We start from the raw sequence: 21,633 nt of genomic DNA on the forward strand, positions 1-21,633 counted from the left end.
CCCCTTTAAATTCTTATAGTGAGCTCCCACTGCCACTCAACACTTCATGTCTAGTTTTTCCATTCCTCATATGATGATGGAGGAAATGTTTTCAGGCTTATTGAGAGCCACATTCAGGTCTAAAGAGGTTGTTTCTTTGTGGGTTTTGGCTGCAATTGGTGATTCCAGCGGCGGAGCTGTGATTCAAGTCACAAAACGAGTTGTTTTTGCTGCATTTACCTGCTTTCTTGCACTAGGTATGTTTCTAAGCTCTTGGATTAATTGTTTTCTGGGGAATTTCTGTACCGTCGAGGTTTCTTTTAGTAAAAAAAGATTTGGTGCCACATAAACTTGACATTTTCAACTATCCCATGTGGGTTATGTAGGAGGAGCTGTAGTGGGAGCAATTCATGGAGCGATCAAAGGCCAGACAACGGAGACGGGGTTTCTTAATGGTGCCGGCATAGGCGGTTTGACAGGGGCTATTGCTGCCATTCAATTGATGGATTTGGCAGTGGACGGCGAGTTGTTGTCTAAGGTAACCCCTTGTGTACGTAAAGAGCACATAATGGCACGTACCACCAGAGTTCGACTCTCGTCCTCATTTCTACTTGAATATTAAGATTGGTCTAAATCTCAATTCTTATAATACTTGTTTAAATTTCCTTTGTAGGTTGCTTTCTTGGTAGGTATGGTAAATGGGAAGGTGTTTATGGAATGGGTGAGTTCTGCATTGCTAAAAGCCTATCACTGGCAAGTAAGTAGCATTATTTCTCTACCTAAACCAGCATCGAGTAGTTGTTTTTCTCTTTTTAAATATTTAATTAGTATAGTTAATTTAGTTAACAATGGCAAACTTACTGAGCAGGTTAGCAATCTGGAAACAGCTTACAGAGAGATTTCTGAAATCTATGACATTGGTGGAATGAAGGGGTTATCGCACGATTGCATCCAAAAGCTCCCTCAAAGTACATTTCACAGCAGCAGGAGCAGCAATATCATCGAGTCTTGCAGTGAATTTTGCTGCTCAATTTGCTTACAGGTGGGTTCCAACATATCTTAACTGCAATCTAAATTAGTATGCAAAAGGTTTGAAAAGTTGTTGGATCAGCATTTGGCCCTATACAACTATGAGCTAACCTTTCAAGAAATCAATTGTGAGAGAACCATAAATCTATTCCAATAAAGCCCACAAGCAACAAGGGAGGATGGAGAAATTAGTTAAAAATAGTCCAAGTAAACGGTTCAGATGCATCTCTAATGTAACAAAGAAAAAGTTTTAATGCGCTGCAACTACAACAGTGTCCTTAAAACTTATAAGCCTCATTTGGTGGATAGATCAAAACATATTGAGATTAAGTTCGTCCCATAGAGTTCCATCTTTTGGAAGGTGATTTGTTTCTCTAATACGCAAGATAATTATCCAATTTAATAAGTCTGGCCCGACCATTGCTTAGATCACCAAACATAAACTAGAAAACATGTTCATTTAATTGAATTTGCCGTCTTGTCCCTTCCACCAAACCAGAATCTAACCAATTAAGTTAACGCTAATCACTATTTATCACAATGTGATTTTGATGTATATTTATATTTGCAGGAATTTAAGGATGGAGAGAATGCAAGAGAACTTCCCATTTGTGGGCATTTGTTTCACATGGCCTGCATAGACCAATGGCTAAAGCGACAAGCCTCTTGTCCTATGTGCAGACTACATGTCCGCATTGAAAACGTAGTAGATTTTAGGGATTGCTAGTATGTTCTAAGGTGTTCTATATACTGAGATTTTTAGTCTTTGAATTCTCGGTAACTATTGCAAGAGAGGTAGTAATTTTGTAACGTGCAAAAACTTAGTATTTACACCTAAGTAAATAGTTTTGTATTTCTTTTAGTCAAAAATTATTTTTGTATCAGCATACATATGCATGAATCATCCTGATATTTGATATATTTACAAACCTAATTAAACATTTTGACATAAAAATAGAAACCTATAAAACACACCACTATCATCTTCATTTCCAAGATATTTTCTATATACTACATGTATCCAAGTGAATACATGTGCCAATGTTTAAGTCTTTCACGGGTGAATGGTTAAGATTTAGTTAAATCTAATTTAGTTAAACACATTAAATTTAAGAGGTATTTGTTGGTTTATTCTCAAACTTGTATAGACCTGTCAATTTTCATCTTAAACTTTAATTTTAGCCTATTACTCCCTAAACTTTTATAATTAGCCGATTTTCCCCCTAAACTTTAACTTTAACTGATTACACCCTAAAATTTTATAAATAGCTAGATTTTAAAAATTTTCATCCATCAATTTTCCAGTCGTTTTGCCCCCATACAATTGTCATGTGTTGTCCACATGATCAAAATGGATAGAAAATTGAATGGAATTTTTTATAATCTAACGTAAATTGACTATTTATAAAAGTTCATGAGGGTAATTAGCCAAAATTAAAGTTTAAGTGGAGAAATTAAAGTTTAGAGAGAAATTATACAAGTTTAGAGACAAATCAACAATCATGCCTAAATTTAAATTAGTTAAACGGTTAAACCTTAACCGTTCACCTGGAAAGAAAAATGTACAAAAAATAATATACAATTGTTTTATTTAAACCCCACAATTTGTTGAAAACACCCCACATTCAAAATTTCTTCTTACAATTCCAGCTTTACCCTTCGTTTTGTTGAATCCACCTCACCTCCCACCCACAAACAATAAAATCCCACAGCTACCCACCCCACAACCACAACCACAACTTCGCCGATGACCCCATTCAATTTTAATTTTCTTTCTTTCATAGTTATGCTTTTGTTTGGCATTTGACATAGGATTGAGGGGAATGATCACACATGCATTGGGCTACTGCGATTATGGATGAAAATGCAACCTATAAAACTGTTAAAAACCCCTTTCCATCATTTCCATGATAGACTGTTTAGATGTTGCGATGAAATTTTTATGTTTCCCTGATAAGCTAGTTTAGATTTATAAAGTATAGCTAATTGCATGAAATTTCAATTTTGTGTTTTGGCTATGTTGAATGGAATCACAGGAGAAGGGTGGTGGTGGTGGGTGGGTGGCTATGTTAGATTTTTTGTATTTGGGAGGTGGGGTGAATTCAGCAAAAGGAAGGGTAAAGTTGGAATTGTAGGAACAAAATTTAATTATGGGGTGTTTTCAACAAATTATGGGGTATGAATAAAAAAACCCATAATATACACTGACTTATAATACAACGGTTGGAGCCAACCAAATTCGGCCCAAAGAAAAAGCCCACTAACAAAAATCAAGTAAAGCCCAAGAAGAAAAAGAAATTAGAGGATCTGAACAGAAAAAACAGAACAAATAAAAAGCGAGTGAGTGACGCCAGTCACCATTCACCAACCATCAGCACTTCAGCAGTTGCAACAAGTCCAACAGAGACCGACAGACTCCCAGAGAGAGAGAGAGAGAGAGAGAGAGATATGGCATGGTGTGCGGCGAGGAGCTATCACATGCCGGCGGTCGACATGGGCGCATTGTGCACCCGGGCTCCGTTAGCCGCCGGCGCGGGCTTTGCCTCGGTGGCCGGCTCCACTCTCTGGCGATCCTTGGCTTCATCGAAGCCCTCGTCTCGCTTTGCTTGCTTAGCCATTTCCACCGATGCTCGTAAATTCCAACTTTTTAATATCTCTCTTTTATTTTGATTTAATTGGATTTCCAATTTACCTCTGGTTGGTTACTTGGATTAGAAATCCGGTTCCTGTGTTTGGTTGCTTAATTGGAATCCCCTTTTGATCAATTCTGGATAAAGGTTTGTACTTTGCGTTTGAATTTAAAGACTGGCAGTTTTTCTTTGGTTGGATTTTAGGAATTAAGGAAGCTGTTCACACAGACAAGGCTCCGGCTGCATTGGGACCGTATTCTCAGGCAATCAAAGCCAACAACTTTGTCCATGTGTCGGGTTGTCTTGGTCTGATTCCAGAGGTTTGTGTCTTGGATTTTTGTTTTTGTTTTTACCACTTTAATCCATTAATGTTGGTATGAACTGGGTGATATGAGCTTATGTTGTTTAAATGCAGACAGGGAAGTTTGTGTCGGATAATGTTGAAGATCAGACAGAGCAGGTATTGATGATGCTCTGATGTGTTGGTTATACTTGTGTTGTTTATTTGGATTTGAGATGGTTATATGATCGATTTTATACTTTAATTTCTATGCATTTGGTTGGTGAAATGTTCTTGATTTTTAACTGCTTAGTGGTCAAAGCTACAACCTTCGAAACTGATAAACTTTGCTATGAGTTAGAAACTTAGAAGTAAGTGACAGTTGACGGAAATCGGTACTGTTTGAGATTTTGGCGGTTGCAGGATCTTAAATTATCGAGAATCCTGTTTCGTATCTTTGCAAAAATGATGGTGACACTAATACAAGTCTTCAAGAGATTACTAAATAGGGGTTACTGCAATTAGATGTTTACTATAAAACTTAAATTATCTCTCTTTCAGAGTTCTAATCCAAGTCGCCAATTAGTAATCTCCGACACTAAATATCATATCTATCTTGCAAATCTTCATCAAGGAGAAGTTGAATTTGTTAACATAATTGTTGGTTTTTAGTGTTGTCGGCTTTGCAAAAGAGTATAGTTGATAGCATTGCTGTGTGACTGCTTTTGAAAGACTTGGGCTGACGAAACTATTGCAGGTTCTAAAAAATATGGGGGAAATACTGAAAGCAAGCGGGGCCAGCTATTCTTCTGTGGTTAAAACGACTATTCTGTAGGGATTCTATTTTTATCTTTGCAGAATCTTGATTGGAGACTTTAGTGTTGGCGATGAAATTCATTGTCTCTCATGTCCATGTAGGTTGGCTGATTTGAAAGACTTCAAGAAAGTCAATGAAATCTATGCTAAATGTGAGTTTTATAGAGATATAAATTTGACATTGGAGATTGAATTCTTAATTACACTTTTTGTCTTCCATCTGTTCAAAATTGTAAGCCATAAGGGTATCTAGCTATGATAGGACATTCGGGAAGATAGAATGGAGCTGACTTTAACTCTTCAATTCTCGTTTTATTTGTGCTAATCTCATTTACCACAATCTTACGCTCAAATTACCTGTTAAAGTTCGTAGAAACAGATTTGGCTTTGCTTAATTTTTGGTACAAATTGCTTGAAGCGTGATGAGTGGTTAAATCTTGTTCTATTTCTGAAGGGGGTGTCAATTTCCTGTAACTCTGCTCCTTCACAGCGGGGAAGCAAGTAAAATAGAAAAAATCACATTGGGGTTGGGGATAATCAGGCTCCCTTGAACACACACAATCCTTTATTTTATTTAACTGGTCCATGACTCTTTTGATTCGATAAGTTATGTGCAACACAACAGTGACAACCATTTACTTGTTCATTTAACTTTGACTATATTATATGGTTTTGTGTTGCAGATTTTCCATCTCCAGCCCCAGCACGTTCAACATTTCAGGTAGCGGCGCTGCCATTGGATGCCAAGATTGAAATTGAGTGTATTGCAGCACTGTAACCTACCAATACACAGCGTCGTCTCAGCAACTTAGATAATAATGTAGGAGGTGACATCTTTGAGTGTTGAGTTTCACATTTTTATTTCCTCCATGGCCTCCTGCCAGTTGTTATTGTAACATTGCTTTTGTATCTAAAAACTAAAGAGCAGGACCAACGACGTTATTGAAATGGAGCTTTCCCTGCTTTTCCAGTCTTGAGTAATTATAATTGTGTTTATGTTTCACTCTATGTTGCTATGCCCTCCTTTCGGTTGTGCTTTATGCCTCTCTCTTAGATTTAACTCGTCTCGTTTTGTTAGAGAATGTGAAGGGCTCTTTCTCAGATTTTTAACCAGGACGGTAATCAAAGAAACAAGAAGAAAACTGAAATTTATAGAGGGAGAAATCAGGGAGCCAAGTTGTGTCGCCAATGGAGAAATCAAGGAGGGGAAGACGAAACCAGCATTGAAAAGCCTGCCTACAACAATGCCGTTTTGAGGAACACAGACTAAGCTTGACTTTCTAGTCTCTCAATAAACTAGTAATAATATGGTTTAAATTTACTTTTAGCAAGAATCAAATTTAAGACATTTCACTTACAAGTAAAGAAGAATATCACTACACTGTAATGTATTGTAAACTTTTGAATCGGAATTAGAGACAACTGATGTTTCTCTTTCCTTTTTTCTTCCTAGGTTTTTTTGGTTCGATGAGAGAGCTGGTATAAGTGAGGAGAGATTCTTTGTTGCAACCAAGGTATAGTTTTAGTGGTATTGCCTGTCCATAGATATATTCAAAAAATGTATATGTTTGACAAAAAATATATAATGCATGTTAGTGACGAATCCGACCTTTGCTGGGTTGGGTTATAAACTTATAGCCCGACTGAGATTTTGGAGAAAGATGTAGTACCCATTATAATAATTCTCTTGCAAATATCTTTCACTGTTGGTAGATTTAGAAAAATAATCTCTTGAGAGAATATTGCCTTGATTAGGCTCTTTACCCAAAGAGATTTCCATTTTTTGTTAAAAATGGGGACTGGTTGTAGGGTAAATTTCACGTTGAATTTTAACAATTCAAACAGTCTATTTTGTACGTCTCAATTCATAAATCATCCTTGTAAAAATTCAATTTATCCGAAATATTTGCCTATTTAATTATTACGATGAAATTTCATTGTTTCTTATATAACAATGTGTTTGTTAATTTCTTTGAACTCAATTAGGCGTCTCAAATATTTCCGATTTGGCTAATATTTTGTAAGGATTATCTATAAGGTCCAACTTGAAAAATAGACGGTTTAGATAGTTGAAAGTCGATGTGGTGTGGCCCCATAAATACATTAAAAAATCATAATAATTCATTTACAAGTATAAAAAATGTGAAAAAATATATGCAAACGCTCGTGATTGCATCCTCTACGCTTTGATGAGTACATTGTCGTTTGAATTTTTAAAACTCTACAAACCCTCATGAATAGTGTTTTTAAGGGGGAGTTCAAAATAAATAAAAATTCGTAATAATTAATGTACAAGTTGAAAATTGTAAAAGAATATATAAACGTTCGTGATTGCATTCCCTGCGCTTAGATACATCGTCATTTAGATTTTTAAAACTCTCCAAACTCTTATGAATAGCTTTTTTGTTTGAGTACAAAATTAATAATTCACAATAATTACATAGAGGTGTGAAAAATGTAAAAAAAAATATACAATCACTCGTAATAACAAACTTTACAACTTTCCTGAATGGCTCAACTCCGAAATCTGACACCATAATCCATAAACCCTTGATTTATATTTAACCATCGATTGTCATTTACGCTATATTTTTCTCACCGGATTTTATTTCTCAAATTTTCTTGTTTGAAAACATCTTTTAGCAAATGCAGAAAAATGAACAGTTCGGATCGTTGATATCACGTTCCGATGTTTAAGGTTAACTGAAATATGAGCCGATGTTATATATTTTCTAGAGACTTCACTAACCGTAACAATCTGAACGTGATATTAACAATCGAAAATGTTCATCTTTCTGCTTTTGCTAAAAAAAACATGTTTTCAAAATAGAAAATCTGAAGAAAAAAAAAATTTGGTGAGAATAATGGAGCATAAATATAAACTACAATCAACTGTTAAATTTAATCCTATGGTTTATGGGATTATAGTGGATGGTATACGACCTGACTTTTTAACATATTGGGTATATCATGAAAATGATATGAATACAAGAAACACGATACAAATGTCAGGTTTCAATGTATGAGTACAGAGTAACAGTTTATATTACAATATTATGCACTTTCTATTGGCCCTTCCTTACAACGGTATATATCCCAATTTCAATTACAAATTAGTTCTCCCATGTCACACGTTTCTTCCTTCCACCACTCAGATTGTCTTTGAACCTTTTTGTCCAAAATTTTCAAGATACGGTTCAGTTTTCCTGTCTTTATGTGCTGCAAGCGCAAGAATTCTAAGATTACAGTCCTTTAAACAAATAGAGACAAACAACTAAGTAACATATATTAGTATTAATTAAGAATAGAGACCAAATAACTAATTAGAACGTCACACCTAACATTGGTTTTAAATTAGCCACATAATACTAAAATTTATTGGTATTTTTCTTTACTAGTAAGTGAGAAATTTTAGGACAACTAATTAGAACTAATTAGAACGTCACACCTAACATTGGTTTTAAATTAGCCACTTAATACTAAAATTTATTGGTATTTCTCTTCAATTGTAAGTAAGAGGTTTTAGGTTCGATTCTACCTAAAGGTAAATTTGAACCATATTATTGCTAGTCCATTATGAGGCTTTGTCGACTCCCTCCTTTAGTGTAGATCGTTTGTTCAAGAAAAAAAAAAAAGAGGTATTTATCAATTCCCCCCTGAACTTGTGACCATTGGCCAATTTCCCCCCTCAACTTTAATTTTGGCCAATTTCCCCCCTCAACTCTCATAATTAGTCAATTTCCCCCTCAACTCTCATAATTAGTCAATTTGCACCCTACTGTTAATTTTTTTTAATTTTCCATCTATTCTTTTTTTTTTCTTTCAATCTTTCTAATAACTTCCAACAAAGTACTAAAATTAACATAAACTCACATGCATAATATAGGGTAAAATGTACAAAAACATAATACAATTAGTATGTGATATGGGTTGATTATAAGAAAAAGTTATGAATCAGGTTTAAAGCATGTAGAAGAAGAAATAATAATCCTAAACTCATGGATCAGACATATTTCAATAAAATGAGTTATTCTTAATAAGGAGTCGAAAATTATGAATTGACTAGCCATTTTTGCACTAAAGCTCGATTCTCCGCAATTTACTTGAACTTAGCTTTCACTTTTATAAAGAAAATTGTATTCACATACAAAAATGTACACATCAATCCTTTTCGTTATCAATTTTGTATAGTAAAAAATCAAATAAAATTACTCCATACTGATTTATTATGACTAATAATACTATCTATGATAAATTGTAAAATTCTAAATTTTAATCTATTTGTAATAGGATAAAGACATAGGAAAATGATTAACATACATTTTATTTAGTTTCTTACACACACTTGTTTAATTATGATCAAATTAAAAAATTAACAGTATGGTGCAAATTGACTAATTATGAGAGTTGAGGGGGGAAATTGGCCAAATTAAAGTTGAGGGGGGAAATTGACTAATTGTGAGAGTTGAAGGGGGGAATTGGCCAAATTAAAGTTGAGGGGGGAAATTGACTAATTGTGAGAGTTGAGGGGGGAAATTAGCCAAAATTAAAGTTGAGGGGGAAAATTGACCAATAATCACAAGTTCAGGAAGGAAATTGATGAATACCTCAAAAAAAAAAAAAAAAAACCACTCCTACTATAAACCTTCCTAGCACTCTAAAAAAATAAACTCAATATAAATATAAAATTAGTATCCAATGAAAGTTGACTACGCAATAAAAAACAGATAAAATGTGAAGATCCTACAGAATCCGGAGAGGATCTTAAGAGGATCTCATCCTGATTAAAGGTAAGAAAGATGCGACTCAAATTGCACTCCTAAGACAGAAAGGTCAGTCCATGATGTAAACGTCAATAGGTTGTTGAAATTTTCCAGGTCCTGAAAGGGAAAGAGAATAATATTAATTTTAAATTCTATTTTATTTTATTTTATTTTTAATAATATTTGAAATCCCCTTAATATTTCTCATTGTTTAATATGATGTTCATCTTATTTGTGTGCTTGGAACTTGGAAGTAGTAGAAACTTCCTATCCTTTGCTTTCCACCCGTAGTCAACACTCTTTGCCTTTTCACTAACGCGTAAGGTTTTTTGCTTTTGTTTAAGATTTAAAAATGTGAAGGTTTTCCTTTAACTCCTTTTAATTCAATTGTAACTTATTACTAAAGGGCACTATAATTTTTGAAATTACTGAAGAGAAATTTATGATATTTGGTATTAAGATTAAAATTTGCGGTGATGAGCTTTAGGGCTAGTTTGGAGTTGGTGTATTGTAAAAAAATGATGTTCTCAAGGATAGAGCTTCTTTTGCTTTTTGTTGTTTCGGACTCATGATTTGATGAAAAACACTTCTTTTTTAATTTACCAAACACAATTTTAGCTTCAATTTTTTTAAAAACTGCTTTTAAAATAATTTCAGCAATGCCAAACTAGTCCTTAATCTTATGGAAAATAATATTCCAATCCTTGATAAAGATTACTTTTTGATAAAACATTGTCTAAGATTAAAAACTAACTCTAATCCTTGAAATTTAATTCTAATTTTCTAATATTAATTAGGTTGTAAATTATATATTGATTCTCATAAATACTATTTTTTTATCATTCATAATTATTATTAAGTTCCTATAATAAGAATAGTCATATATTACCCTCTATTTTTTGGTGTGCGTGAATTTTTCCACATATATATATATATGCATATTGCGTACCTATGTTTAGATTTTATAATTACGTACCAATACATTCGTACCAAAAATTAGACGGTTGAAATCATCGAAGTTCGATATATAATGAGTTCCACAACTAATCATCATTTAAAAAAAAACAATAATATCTTCCCTTAAAAGTCTTCATGTACATAAGTACTTAAATAAAGTAAGTTTTGAAAATAGGGATTTAATTTAGACTTTAATCATTGTGAGGTTTAACCAAACTCCCTCATCCCTTTATCCCTTCGGTGTAATTTGTTAAAAAAAAATCTAAAGAGAATCTTATTTAACCCCTAAAACCCGTTAATCTTAACGCTTTTGGGGTACTCTCTTGTTATATATGAAAGAAATGACAGCATCAACAGCGGAAGAAGGAAGTTGTTAGAAGATGGAAATGGAGATGGAGATGGAGATGGAGATGGAAAGCTATATGAAAGACAGCAATGTAGGTGTTGGCGTCGTCGTTGGTGGAGTAGAGACGCCCACTGACACTGCCAATCACAAGCTTGCTGCTCGGGTCCTCCCTCCCTCCCTACCCTCTCTCTCTCTCCCCCCAATCAATTAAGTTCATTAGTTCCTCTAAACAAAATTTCTGTATGCATGGTTACCAACTCAATTTTCGTATTTTATTTCAACTTCCAGGCCTTGCTGAAGTCGTGGATCCCAGCCTTGATTTTTGGAGCTGTATGTCAATTTATAAAAGGTGCGTGCGGTACTGTTGTTACTCTAAAAATCGCAAGTCTGTTGCCTCTTGGTTGGCTGTTTTTTTTCGTTATGTTACAGTTATTTATGTATGATTCTAGTCCATATACGGTTGTGCAGCAAAAGGTAGTTGGGAGATTAACGAGATAAAGACAACGGAGAAAGCAATTGCAACTAGGTACTACTGTCACAGGTGTCGTCAAGTGGTCACTGTGGATGTCGAAACATCATGCCCTTCCTGCCAAGGCGGCTTCATCCAAGCATGCGAGGGTGTTGCCTCACTCTACCTAGCCATGCCATCCGAGTCTGAGCTTTCTGAAAGTGGTTCAGATGGAGAGAGCACCACTGTAATTTATCCTTTGATCAAACTTTCCTTGTCTTAGCTCTTAAAACAGATTTTCTTATCGTATATATTTATCATTTGAAAGTTGAAACGAACTGTGAAGTAACCTTGGCGATTACAACTCTTGATTGCAGGGTCTTTATGATTCAAATCCCAGTGGTTTTGTTACACTTGACATTAATTCTTGCGATGTAAATAATGAGGTTGACGAGCAACGCCACGAGAAAAGGGTATTGGTCGAGAGTTTCTGTCAGCTGGTTTTTATCCTTGGGATGGGAAGGTTCTCTGTTTTCTAATAAAGAAAAGAGAAAATTATAAAACTGGTCTTTCAATTTTACCCAATTGAAGCAAAGGAGTATTTTTGCTCAGCACTTTTAAGTAGTGATAATATTCATCTTCCTAAAGATTTTGAAATTTAAACTTATCTAACGATGATAAATAGGGTGATCAAAATCACCATCACTTAAGATTGGTGAGAAAAAATATTCTGCGTTTGCTCATCACTAATAACCTTGGTGGATGCCCACCACTCCTATATAAATCTGTCACGTGTCATTTTTCTTAACCATAATAAGAATCTATTGAAATTAACTAGCATATGCCCACACACTTTGTATGTGCGTGGACCATTTGTATTTTTATTTTTAAAATGAGATGGAGAGAAAGGGAGAGAACGTGAAAATGAGGATGTGTTTTTGTTTTTGTCTTTTAAATTAAAAATTTGTTAGGATTATATGTAGGTAATGCTTTTGAAAAAAAACTTAAAATTTAGTTTATGCAAATTATTTTGTTGTCCATAATTTTATTTTGTGATAGAAGACAAATGATTTTTACTCTCTTTTGGTGATAAAAAGAGTTTCATTAAGAGTAATGTTAGGTAGATTAAATTTGCAAACCAAATGATGTGTCACCAATAAAACATAAAAGAAATAAACTAATTATCAACTTTCATATCTTTGGTATACAAAATTCAGCATACATATTTAGTCTTCTTATTATTACCCTTTCATTAAAATGTAATTTAGATATGTTATTTAAATTAATATGCAGTTTAGAATAGGAGAGAGAAAACAATTTATTTTATTAAAAAAAATTGTGTGTCCCTTCTTCTTTTGCCAAATCAAAAGCCATTAGCTGCTTCCTACCATCATCTTTTTCGGCTTCCCTGAACCATGAACCATCATCTTCTTCGTCTTCCCGAAGCAACGATTTCGAGAACCATGAACCAAATCAAAAGGAGTTTTGGATTTATTTATTTATTTTATTCAAGAATACATAGAAAGTCGAGACTCGCAGAGCAGTTTCGAAAAAGTTTTGGCTCTTCTCCGAAGATGCTCCCAGGAGAAACAAAAAACAGAGTGAGAGAAGATGACAGGAGGAGAACCTTCCCATTCCAACTAGAGAAATAGTCCCTTAACTTTAACACAATTAAAGCAATGGTTCCTTAACTTTTGACATGACTCATTATAACAAAATTCAGATAGAGTTGGTAAAAAAATCATAGTTATGTATTTTTATAAGTCAAGAGATAAATGATCATAGATTTTTAGTTGAAGAACCGGTGCTGTAGTTGAATTAAAATTAAGGAACCAATGAGTCAATTTTCTGCAAAAAAAAAAAAAAAAAAAAAGAAGAACTGAATTGAAGTTGGTATAACTTATGCAGGCTACTTCATCAGAGCAGATCGTGTTATACACTAGCTTTGCCATCGAGAGTCTGTCTGCTTTTTTTGATCAGGTTTCCTCCCCAGGTAAGCCTCACTATGCACTAATTGGTATGCTGTTGGCAATCGTGGCAGTACTTGTTTGCATCTGGGAGCTTATTCACAATGGTAAAAAGGAAAGAGTTGTACTGAGGAGGAGGGGAATGCTATGGTGCTTTTACTATCCACCTCCAAATAACAAACTTTTTGGTTCATTCGCCGAAATTACTGGATTAAGTCTTGGCATTGCTCAATGCATTTGCTCGGCAGTGCAGTATCATTTCATCCATCGCCATGCAATTAATCCTATGAAACTGTCCCTCTTGCCCTTCGCATACCTATTCGGTTTGGTTGTTTCAAAATTAGTTCAGAATCACAGGCTCACCGTTGATGACACCCTTCAGAATGGTACTTAAGCAACGACTCGATGGAGCAGCAGAAAGTTTTCTTTGCGGGGAAGCATGCCTTGAAGTTGTCGCCTGTAACCTTCTACGAAAGCTCGTATATAGCTTCTCTGTAGAAATAAAGATCATTGTTCAATAGATTATCAAGTTCTTTTATGTTTAGCAGTATTAATTATTGGGACTTGGGAGTATTCGTTAGATTCTACAATTGTCTACTCACATCGTAGTCCTACAAATTGAGATGTTTGCCTTAAATGGGATTCTCGTAGGTCTACTCAATCAATCTGGAAGATCTGAAAATGAATTAAAAAGAGAGGTTATAAATAGAACTCGATATACATAAATTCCCCACGATCTGAAAAATGAATAACAAAAAGAAATTGATATAAATAATTATCCAAATAAATACCTACCACATTAGGTTTAGGCCACAACATGACTGATATGAAAGTGTTGAGTTGAATTATTTTCCGTATTGTCAATTAGTATTACGATAAAATTTTTAATTTTTTTTATAGTATCAGAACATCTTGACCCCGTGCACTCCACATCACCTAATTTATTTTATCTACGTATTTAGCTTGAAAATTCACGATGAGCGTGTGAAAATATAAAAATAAAATAAAGAAACCTTGCAAAGTCTTACAGGAACTTGTGCTACTCTTTCTATTGTCAATTGATTTTATCGTGGAATCCAACTTCATTCTAGAGAGCAGGGATCAGATCTCTACATTGAGCATCCATCTTCTTCCAGGGACTATATTTACAGATAACTTTTCACTATTGCCAAAGGAAAGCAATTTCATACCTTTTCAGTTTTGTTCTCTGGCTTGCTGTATAAGATCTCAACCGCCTTCTCTGGTTGTCTCTCTTGTCACCAGGTCTGTCGACCGAAGTTCCACTGCTTTGGGTTCGAGATTTTGGCAGAGGATTAGAGCTGGACTAGGGCTATGAAGCAGCAGAGAAGCTCAGAAGAGAGAAGGTTCTAGCGTTTACGCCAAGGACGGCGCTAGGGTTTCACCAGAGAGATGAGATGAGCAGGTAAGTTCTGGAATTGGAGGAACCAGCATCAATTGAGTTTTTATAGACCCATGTGTTCACACCACATCAGGACCCGTCTTCAATACCAGGTACTTTCTTTCCTTTAGTCATTGTTTACGTCAGCGTCTTTTCGCCGATGCGTGTCAGCGTTTCTTGGCCTTTTATGTTTTACCTTCCCTCCCATCTGCGACGCGTTATTTGAAGTACTTTGTTATTGTCTTTGTCGTGGGATCCACCCACGTGGGATTTCTTTTTCTCCGCGCTATTTCCTCGCTCTTTCTTTTTTTTTCTTCCCTCTGTCTGCAACCCGTTATTTGATTATTTTGATTAACAAAGGTATGAATTTGTGACTAAAATATGAGTAGATATATGTGATTAAAATATTTTAAAAACAATATATGAGGTTGTAATTACATTTAAATTTTATAAGATAAATTGTAATTTATCCTATAAATACAAAACTGAAAACTAATGTTTTTTAAGTGATTAACGGTGAGGACCTACCTCTAGATTTAAACCGACTGAGAAAGATGTTTAGACAAACTGTAATTGATGAGAACCGACATATTTTGTCGAAATTTTCCAGTTCCTGAAGAGAAAGGGAGAATAAATGTTAATTTTAAATTCAACTTTCTTTATTTTTAATCATATTTGTTATTCCTTTAGTATTTCCTGGTAAAAACCACGAAATATCCCTACAACCGCAGAATGTATTTTTCACAATATATTTTTTTTGTTAAAGAGTAAATATTATTAGATACGAATTGAAATGTTTATATAAAAAACTAGAGAGTTAAACAACCATTTCAATTCAAAGCAATCTTATATATGATAGCCCACCACACGTGTGACATAATACGTCACCTGATGCGTAGCCCCATTACAGACACGGAGAGTGAAAATAAACTCAATCGAACTTAATTGCTACTTTAAATGCTGAATATTCCAAAGAATACTTTCAATGACGCACATTTGGTACTAAGATTGAACTTTTCAAGAGCTTTAGGCCCCGTTTGGGATTGAGGTGATTTTAAAAAAAGCCACTGTGAAAAAAAGCTGAGGGTCATTTTTGTGTTTGGTAAACTGAAAAAAAAGGGCTTATTTTGGAAGCTGCTGTGAAAATAAGCTGAAAATCAAAGGAAAAGCTGAAGCTGCTATTTGCTGCTTTGAAAAAAAGCCAGTTTTTTCAAAGCACACAGAGTTATAGTGCTCCTTTAATGAAAAGACACACTATCATCCTGATTTTTTTTCCAAAAGCACTTTCACAAAAAAGTTTACCAAACACTCTACTGGCTTTATTTCACAGCCGCTTATTCTCACAGCAGTTTTTTTTCAAAGCACAGCAATACCAAACCAGCCCTTAGTGCGTCCTCTCTTTTCTATATATGGAAGAGAGAATACTGTCAAATTTAAAGGCATTAACTGACGGGAAAGTATGTTGTTGTAAGATGAAAACGGAGACGATGGAAGGCTATCTGAAAGACAGCAATGTTGGTGTCGATCTCGTCGTTGGAGGAGTAGTGACGCCCACTGACACTGCCAATCACGAGCTTGCTGCTCAGGTCCTCTCTCTCTCTCTCTCTCTCTCTCTCTCTCTCTCTCTCTCTCTCTCTCTCTCTCTCTCTCTCCAATCAATTAAGTTCATTAGTTCCCCTAAACCAAATTTCTATATGCATCGTTACCAACTCATTTTTCGTTTTTATTTCAACTCGCAGGCAATTTGAGGAAGGTACGCGGTTAATCCAACCATGCGAGGGTGGTAACTCACGCTGCCTAACCAGGTCATCCGAATCTGAGCTTTCTGAAAGTGGTTCAGTTGGAGAGGTGCGCATCATTTTAATTTATTCTTTGATCAAACTTTCCTTGTCTTAGCTCTTAAGCAAATATTTTCTTCTCGTACTGGTTTATCCTTTGAAATTTCAAATCAACTTTGAAGGAATTTGGGTGATTACAACTCTTGATTGCAGGGTGTCTATAATTCAAATCCTAGTGGTTTTTTTACACTTGGCATTGACTCCCGCGATGAAAATGATGAGGTTGACCAGCAACACGACGGGATACGGGTATTGGTCTAGAGCTTCTGTCAGCTGGTTTTTATCGAGAGAGGATACTCGTGGGATCCTTTACAGAAATCCTTCAATTATATCTGTTCATCATATATTGTGCGGTTAATTTTTGTAAGTTACTATTTATATTCAATTTTAAATAAAAAAATTTATAATAATTTCTGACCGCACGATGTACGACGAACGAATATAATTGGAAGATTCTCAGAATCCTTACAAAGAAGATCCGAAGAGAATTCTGTTGGGGTTTTATCCATGGCATGGGAAGGTTCTATGTTTTCTAATTAAAAAAAATATTGTAAAAATATCTCTCAATTTTATTCTGATTGGAGTAAAAAAAAACATTTTTTTATTAGAGAATAATGCTAAGAAGATCAAATTTTTTAAATCAAAACTTGTTTGTTTCTTATTAATGACATATCATTTTATTTAAAAAATTTAATTTGTTGTAAACATTCCTAGAATAAGTGTGATTGTGTAAATCCTAGATTAGATTTGATTCTAGTTATCCTTTCCTATTACAACTTGTATTACTTGGAGGAGAAGGAATATCTTCTCTCCCTTTACTACTATAAATAAAGGCACAATGTAAGAGAGATAACAACGTATACATTCCCCTACAATCAGTGGCGGATCCAGGAATCTTACCCCAAGGGGTCGTAGTGTAAAAGTTCAAATAAAAATTTAGGATGGAAAAACATATTGAAAATGAAATCATAGTACTTTCATTCATAATTCATAATGGAAACAATATTACAAACTATAATTGTCCACGACGAGGTTTCATATTTTGAAAACGGAGCATTATAGCTTCATTTTCAATACAAGCAAAAATATCTCTCTCAATATAAACAAGCAAGCTATCACTCAACCATTGATCTCCCATTTTGTTCCTAAGTGGACCCTTAACAATATTCATGACAGAAAATGCTCTCTCCACTGAAGCAGTTGCAACTGGTAAAACTAAAGACAATGTAATGAGCAAATATACATAATTGAATACTTGATGCATCCTTGTCTCCACCATTTTTTTTGCAAGATCACCAATCCCTTCCAATTGAGAGAAATCACTACTGGAACACACATAATGAATATAAATCTCAAGTTGATCTTCAAGTGCCAAACGATCTTCATCCGAAAAGTCTTGAGGATAAAATTGAGCAAGACGAAGTAACTTTGGTTTATCAAAAGCTACAAATGAATCTTTCGGACTCAAACATGCCATACAAATAAGCAACTCGGTATTTACCTCATTAAAGCGATCCTCTAACTCCGTAATTTGCTCATCAATGACATAAATAAAGAGCTCCACACGATAATGATGACGATTTGTCTTTATTGGAGCATAACGCCTTGACCTCCCTGGAAGTATAAATGCCTCTTCCATGTTAGGAACATCAATATGATGTTTTTCACAAAAAGAAGATACTTCATCAACCAATGCATCGAACCCATTATTCCTCATCCAATATAGCTTTTCCTTGCATGATTTCACTAAAGCCATTGCATTCACAATTTCTTGATCTTTCCTTTGCAATGCTTGTGACAAATCATTTGTGAGTCCCAATATGACTTTCATCAAGAAAAGGTGAAACACAAACTCAAAAGTAAGTATCACTCTCATTAACGTATTTGCTTCACCCGCACTTTCATTGGGATTATCATCAATAACCATTTGAAGCACATGAACCACGGATGAAAACATAGAAATGATGCTAATCAAGGTACCATAGTGTGAGTTCCATCGTGTGTCACCGGCACGTTTGAGACTTGTTTCTTGATTTAAGCCTCGCCCCGTTATAAGACAATCATTTTCAAAAGCTATCACAAGCTCTTCTTGAAGTTGCCCTCTAAGTGAATCACGCCGCTTACAAGATGCTCCAACATGATTAACCACATTATTAGCCGTTGCAAAAAAAGAGGCAATGTCTATATTATTCTTTGCTACGGCAACAAGAGCTAGTTGAAGTTGATGAGCAAAGCAATGAACATAATATGCACAAGGTTGTTCTCTCAATATCTTTGTTTTAAGGTCATTCAACTCACCTCTCATATTGCTAGCACCATCATAACCTTGTCCTCATAGCTTGGAAATGCTCAAACCGTAGCGAGAAAACAATGTGTCAATAGCATCCTTTAGTGAACTTGAAGTAGTGTCGGTAACATGTTGGATACCCACAAATCTTTCAATTACATGCCCGTTGTCATCCACATAACGCAACACCATAGCCATTTGCTCTTTCACAGACACATCACGTGCTTCATCCACCAATATTGAAAAGAATTTATCTTTTAGACCATCCATGATAGCATCAAGTGTTTCAAGGGCACATGAATTCACAATTTCTTTTTGAATGGAAGGAGCTAGTAATTTGAGATTCCCCGGAGCATTTTCCATCACAACTTCTCTAACTTTATCATTATTATCTGCAAGGAATTGCAATAACTCCAAGTAATTTCCCCTATTGCTTGAAGTGGCACTTTCATCATGGCCACGAAAAGGAAGACCTTGTCGCAATAAAAACTTAGTGCACTTGATTGAAGCAATCAAGCATGTGCGATAAGCCTTACGAGTTTGGTCAGAGTGTTTGCTCACTGCCGTTTCAATATGTGTAGCTTGATTCATCAAATTTGTAGCAGCTTCTCTAGCCTTATTATGAACACTCCCAACCGGTCCAACATGCATCTTAAATCTTTCTCTCCCTTTCTTCCAATTCTTAAATCCATCTCCAGTGAAAGCTTCACTACCCACTTGTTCAAAATTGGTTTTAAAGAGATAGCAATAGAGACAAAATGCCGCATCTTTAGATACACTATACTCCAACCAATCAAACTCATCAAACCATTGGGGAATGAAGCGTCGATTAATTCCCGACATATTAGTTATTGGGAAATTATGACCTCTAGGTTGACAAAGTCCTTTTTGTAGATATAATCTTCGGACCTCATCTCTCATATTAGCGTCATAATCTATTATTCGAGTTCTTAATCCAGGATCCGCTTGAAGATTACCCAAAACATCATCTAACTGACTTTGTCTTGAACTTGGAGTTCTTGAACTACCAACAGTATTTGAACTATCAACATTATTCGAACTACCCGAACCCGATGATGACTTTCTCTTAAAAAACCGTTCCATAATAATGCTTGCTACATATACAAAATATTCAAAATAAATACTCACAATATAAACAAACCATAAACATAATCAAAATAAATATGAATTGGATTTTCAATTAAATTAAATATCTCATCTTGCATTCTAATTTCTACATATACAAAATAATGAAAATAAAAACTCACAATATAAACAAACCATCAATATAATCAAAATAAATATGAATTGAATTTCAATTAAATTAAATATATTCTACATATACAAAATATTCAAAATAAATACTCACAATATAAACAAACCATAAACATAATCAAAATAAATATGAATTGGATTTTCAATTAAATTAAATATCTCATCTTGCATTCTACATATACAAAATAATGAAAATAAAAAATCACAATATAAACAAACCATCAATAAAAACAAACCAATAAAAACTCACAATATAAACAAATCATCAATATAAACAAACCATCAATAAAAACTCACAATAAAAACTCACAAGATAAATATGAATTGAATTTCAATTAATTAAATATATTCTACATATACAAAATATTCAAAATAAATACTCACATCACAATATAAAAACCAAGGGAGGAGATGGAGTTGGAGCCGCCAGCAGAGGAGGGAGGAGATGGAGTTGGAGCCGCCAGCAGAGGAGGGAGGAGATGGAGTTCACGTTGGGGGCGGCAGCAGCTATGGAGGAGAGGAGTTGAGGATTTGGGGGGATTGAGTTAGGGTTGAAGGATGAAAATTTGGGGCTTTTAATTGTATAGGGATCGGGTAGGAAGGGCTGGGATGGGGAGGGACACGGTGGGAAATTTTTTTTTTTTTTTTTTTTTTTCGGCCTGGCCCAAAACGACGTCGTTTTGGCCAGGTCATTTAAAAAAATTTCATGGGCCAAAACGACGTCGTTTTGCCCAGGTTTTTTCAAAATCAAAACTGGCGCACAGCGCCTTCGTCTTCTTCGTTCGTCCTCCTGCCCAGAAAACCGACGACTCCAACGGCAACGGGGTCGCACCAGGGGTCGCCCCACCATCTCCAAGGGGTCTCGAAGGTTGCTTCCATGGCTTCCAAGGGGTCGCGCGACCCCAATGACCCCACTGTGGATCCGCCACTGCCTACAATTCTACAAACACACATCTCTCTCATCTCTCTCTCTGCCGCCGGCCCTAGTCTCTCTGTCAGATAAAAATATACTACAACACGTTATTACGCTCCTACCGCTGCGCTTAGGAATCTGACGTTGGAGATTTTTTTCTGCATCAAACCAGTTCATCCATATCATCACGCAATCAGGTTCTTTCCAAACAACGGTTTTTAACTCGATATTTTGCAAGCCATGATAGCATGAACATTCACCATGATGCATAACCCAACTTTACGTTTAACGTATATTAGATTCTACATAAATTGTGTATGCTTCATCACCAAAATTGCTACAATTATGTGAATTTGATATTTGTCATGAACTGAATCTTACATATGTACATGTATTGAAACTATTATTTGCATATGCATCAACGTAAATATGTGATTCATTAGAATTATACATGCATATAATATAATTGCATTAAATTTTTTTTTTTGCGATTGGGGAATTAGGGTTCTTCGAACCCGTGCTTTTCCCGAGCCGAGAACCAATCCTGGAGTCACGGCTCCAGGCCCAACACCCAGACCCGACGCCCAGCAGGCGTCGCCACCCTTGAAATCGTCAACCAACATGGCCTGCAGCCATGCCCAGTTACCCCCGACGACTTGCAGTCGTCCCCGACGAATGTTTTGTCTGAAAATTCAATTTTTTTGAA

The 21,633-nt window shown here is 35.2% G+C and overlaps 4 protein-coding genes and 2 long non-coding RNA genes across 7 annotated transcripts; 4 read left to right on the plus strand and 2 right to left on the minus strand.

Moving 5' to 3' along the window:
- LOC103448405 (NEP1-interacting protein-like 1) lies at window positions 1-1,892 on the plus strand. Its single transcript, XM_008387664.4, has 5 exons — window positions 1-236; window positions 366-517; window positions 653-736; window positions 848-1,021; window positions 1,580-1,892. The coding sequence occupies exons 1-5, from the start codon at window positions 47-49 to the stop codon at window positions 1,733-1,735; spliced, it is 756 nt and encodes a 251-aa protein (XP_008385886.2). The 5' UTR covers window positions 1-46; the 3' UTR covers window positions 1,736-1,892.
- A 1,438-nt stretch (window positions 1,893-3,330) lies between these two features.
- LOC103448404 (reactive Intermediate Deaminase A, chloroplastic-like) lies at window positions 3,331-5,737 on the plus strand. The gene is made up of 6 exons (XM_008387663.4): window positions 3,331-3,640; window positions 3,843-3,958; window positions 4,054-4,098; window positions 4,676-4,749; window positions 4,837-4,886; window positions 5,418-5,737. Exons 1-6 carry the CDS (start codon window positions 3,457-3,459, stop codon window positions 5,510-5,512), a joined length of 564 nt encoding a protein of 187 aa, XP_008385885.1. The 5' UTR covers window positions 3,331-3,456; the 3' UTR covers window positions 5,513-5,737.
- Window positions 5,738-10,654: 4,917 nt separating this feature from the next.
- On the plus strand, window positions 10,655-11,787 carry LOC139189521 (uncharacterized). Its single transcript, XM_070808485.1, has 4 exons — window positions 10,655-10,963; window positions 11,089-11,149; window positions 11,269-11,495; window positions 11,626-11,787. Exons 1-4 carry the CDS (start codon window positions 10,835-10,837, stop codon window positions 11,785-11,787), a joined length of 579 nt encoding a protein of 192 aa, XP_070664586.1. The 5' UTR covers window positions 10,655-10,834.
- Window positions 11,788-12,928: 1,141 nt separating this feature from the next.
- LOC103422980 (uncharacterized) lies at window positions 12,929-14,728 on the minus strand. 2 transcript variants are annotated; one of them, XR_003766913.2, is made up of 3 exons: window positions 14,244-14,728; window positions 13,818-13,890; window positions 12,929-13,707 (listed from the first exon to the last, which is right to left on the minus strand). It is a non-coding gene; the product is annotated as an uncharacterized lncRNA (long non-coding RNA). The 2 variants fall into 2 exon arrangements; XR_011573607.1 differs by having other exon boundaries at window positions 14,406-14,724.
- A 782-nt stretch (window positions 14,729-15,510) lies between these two features.
- Window positions 15,511-17,098, plus strand: LOC114819623 (uncharacterized). The gene is made up of 4 exons (XR_003766914.2): window positions 15,511-15,644; window positions 16,003-16,200; window positions 16,354-16,462; window positions 16,606-17,098. It is a non-coding gene; the product is annotated as an uncharacterized lncRNA (long non-coding RNA).
- Window positions 17,099-18,784: 1,686 nt separating this feature from the next.
- Window positions 18,785-19,843, minus strand: LOC139189522 (uncharacterized). The gene has a single exon (XM_070808486.1). It carries the CDS (start codon window positions 19,841-19,843, stop codon window positions 18,785-18,787), a length of 1,059 nt encoding a protein of 352 aa, XP_070664587.1.
- Between the last annotated feature and the right edge of the window lie 1,790 nt (window positions 19,844-21,633).

Source organism: Malus domestica, chromosome 11 (assembly GCF_042453785.1).
Source record: "Malus domestica chromosome 11, GDT2T_hap1".
In the NCBI taxonomy this organism is placed as follows: Eukaryota; Viridiplantae; Streptophyta; class Magnoliopsida; order Rosales; family Rosaceae; genus Malus; species Malus domestica.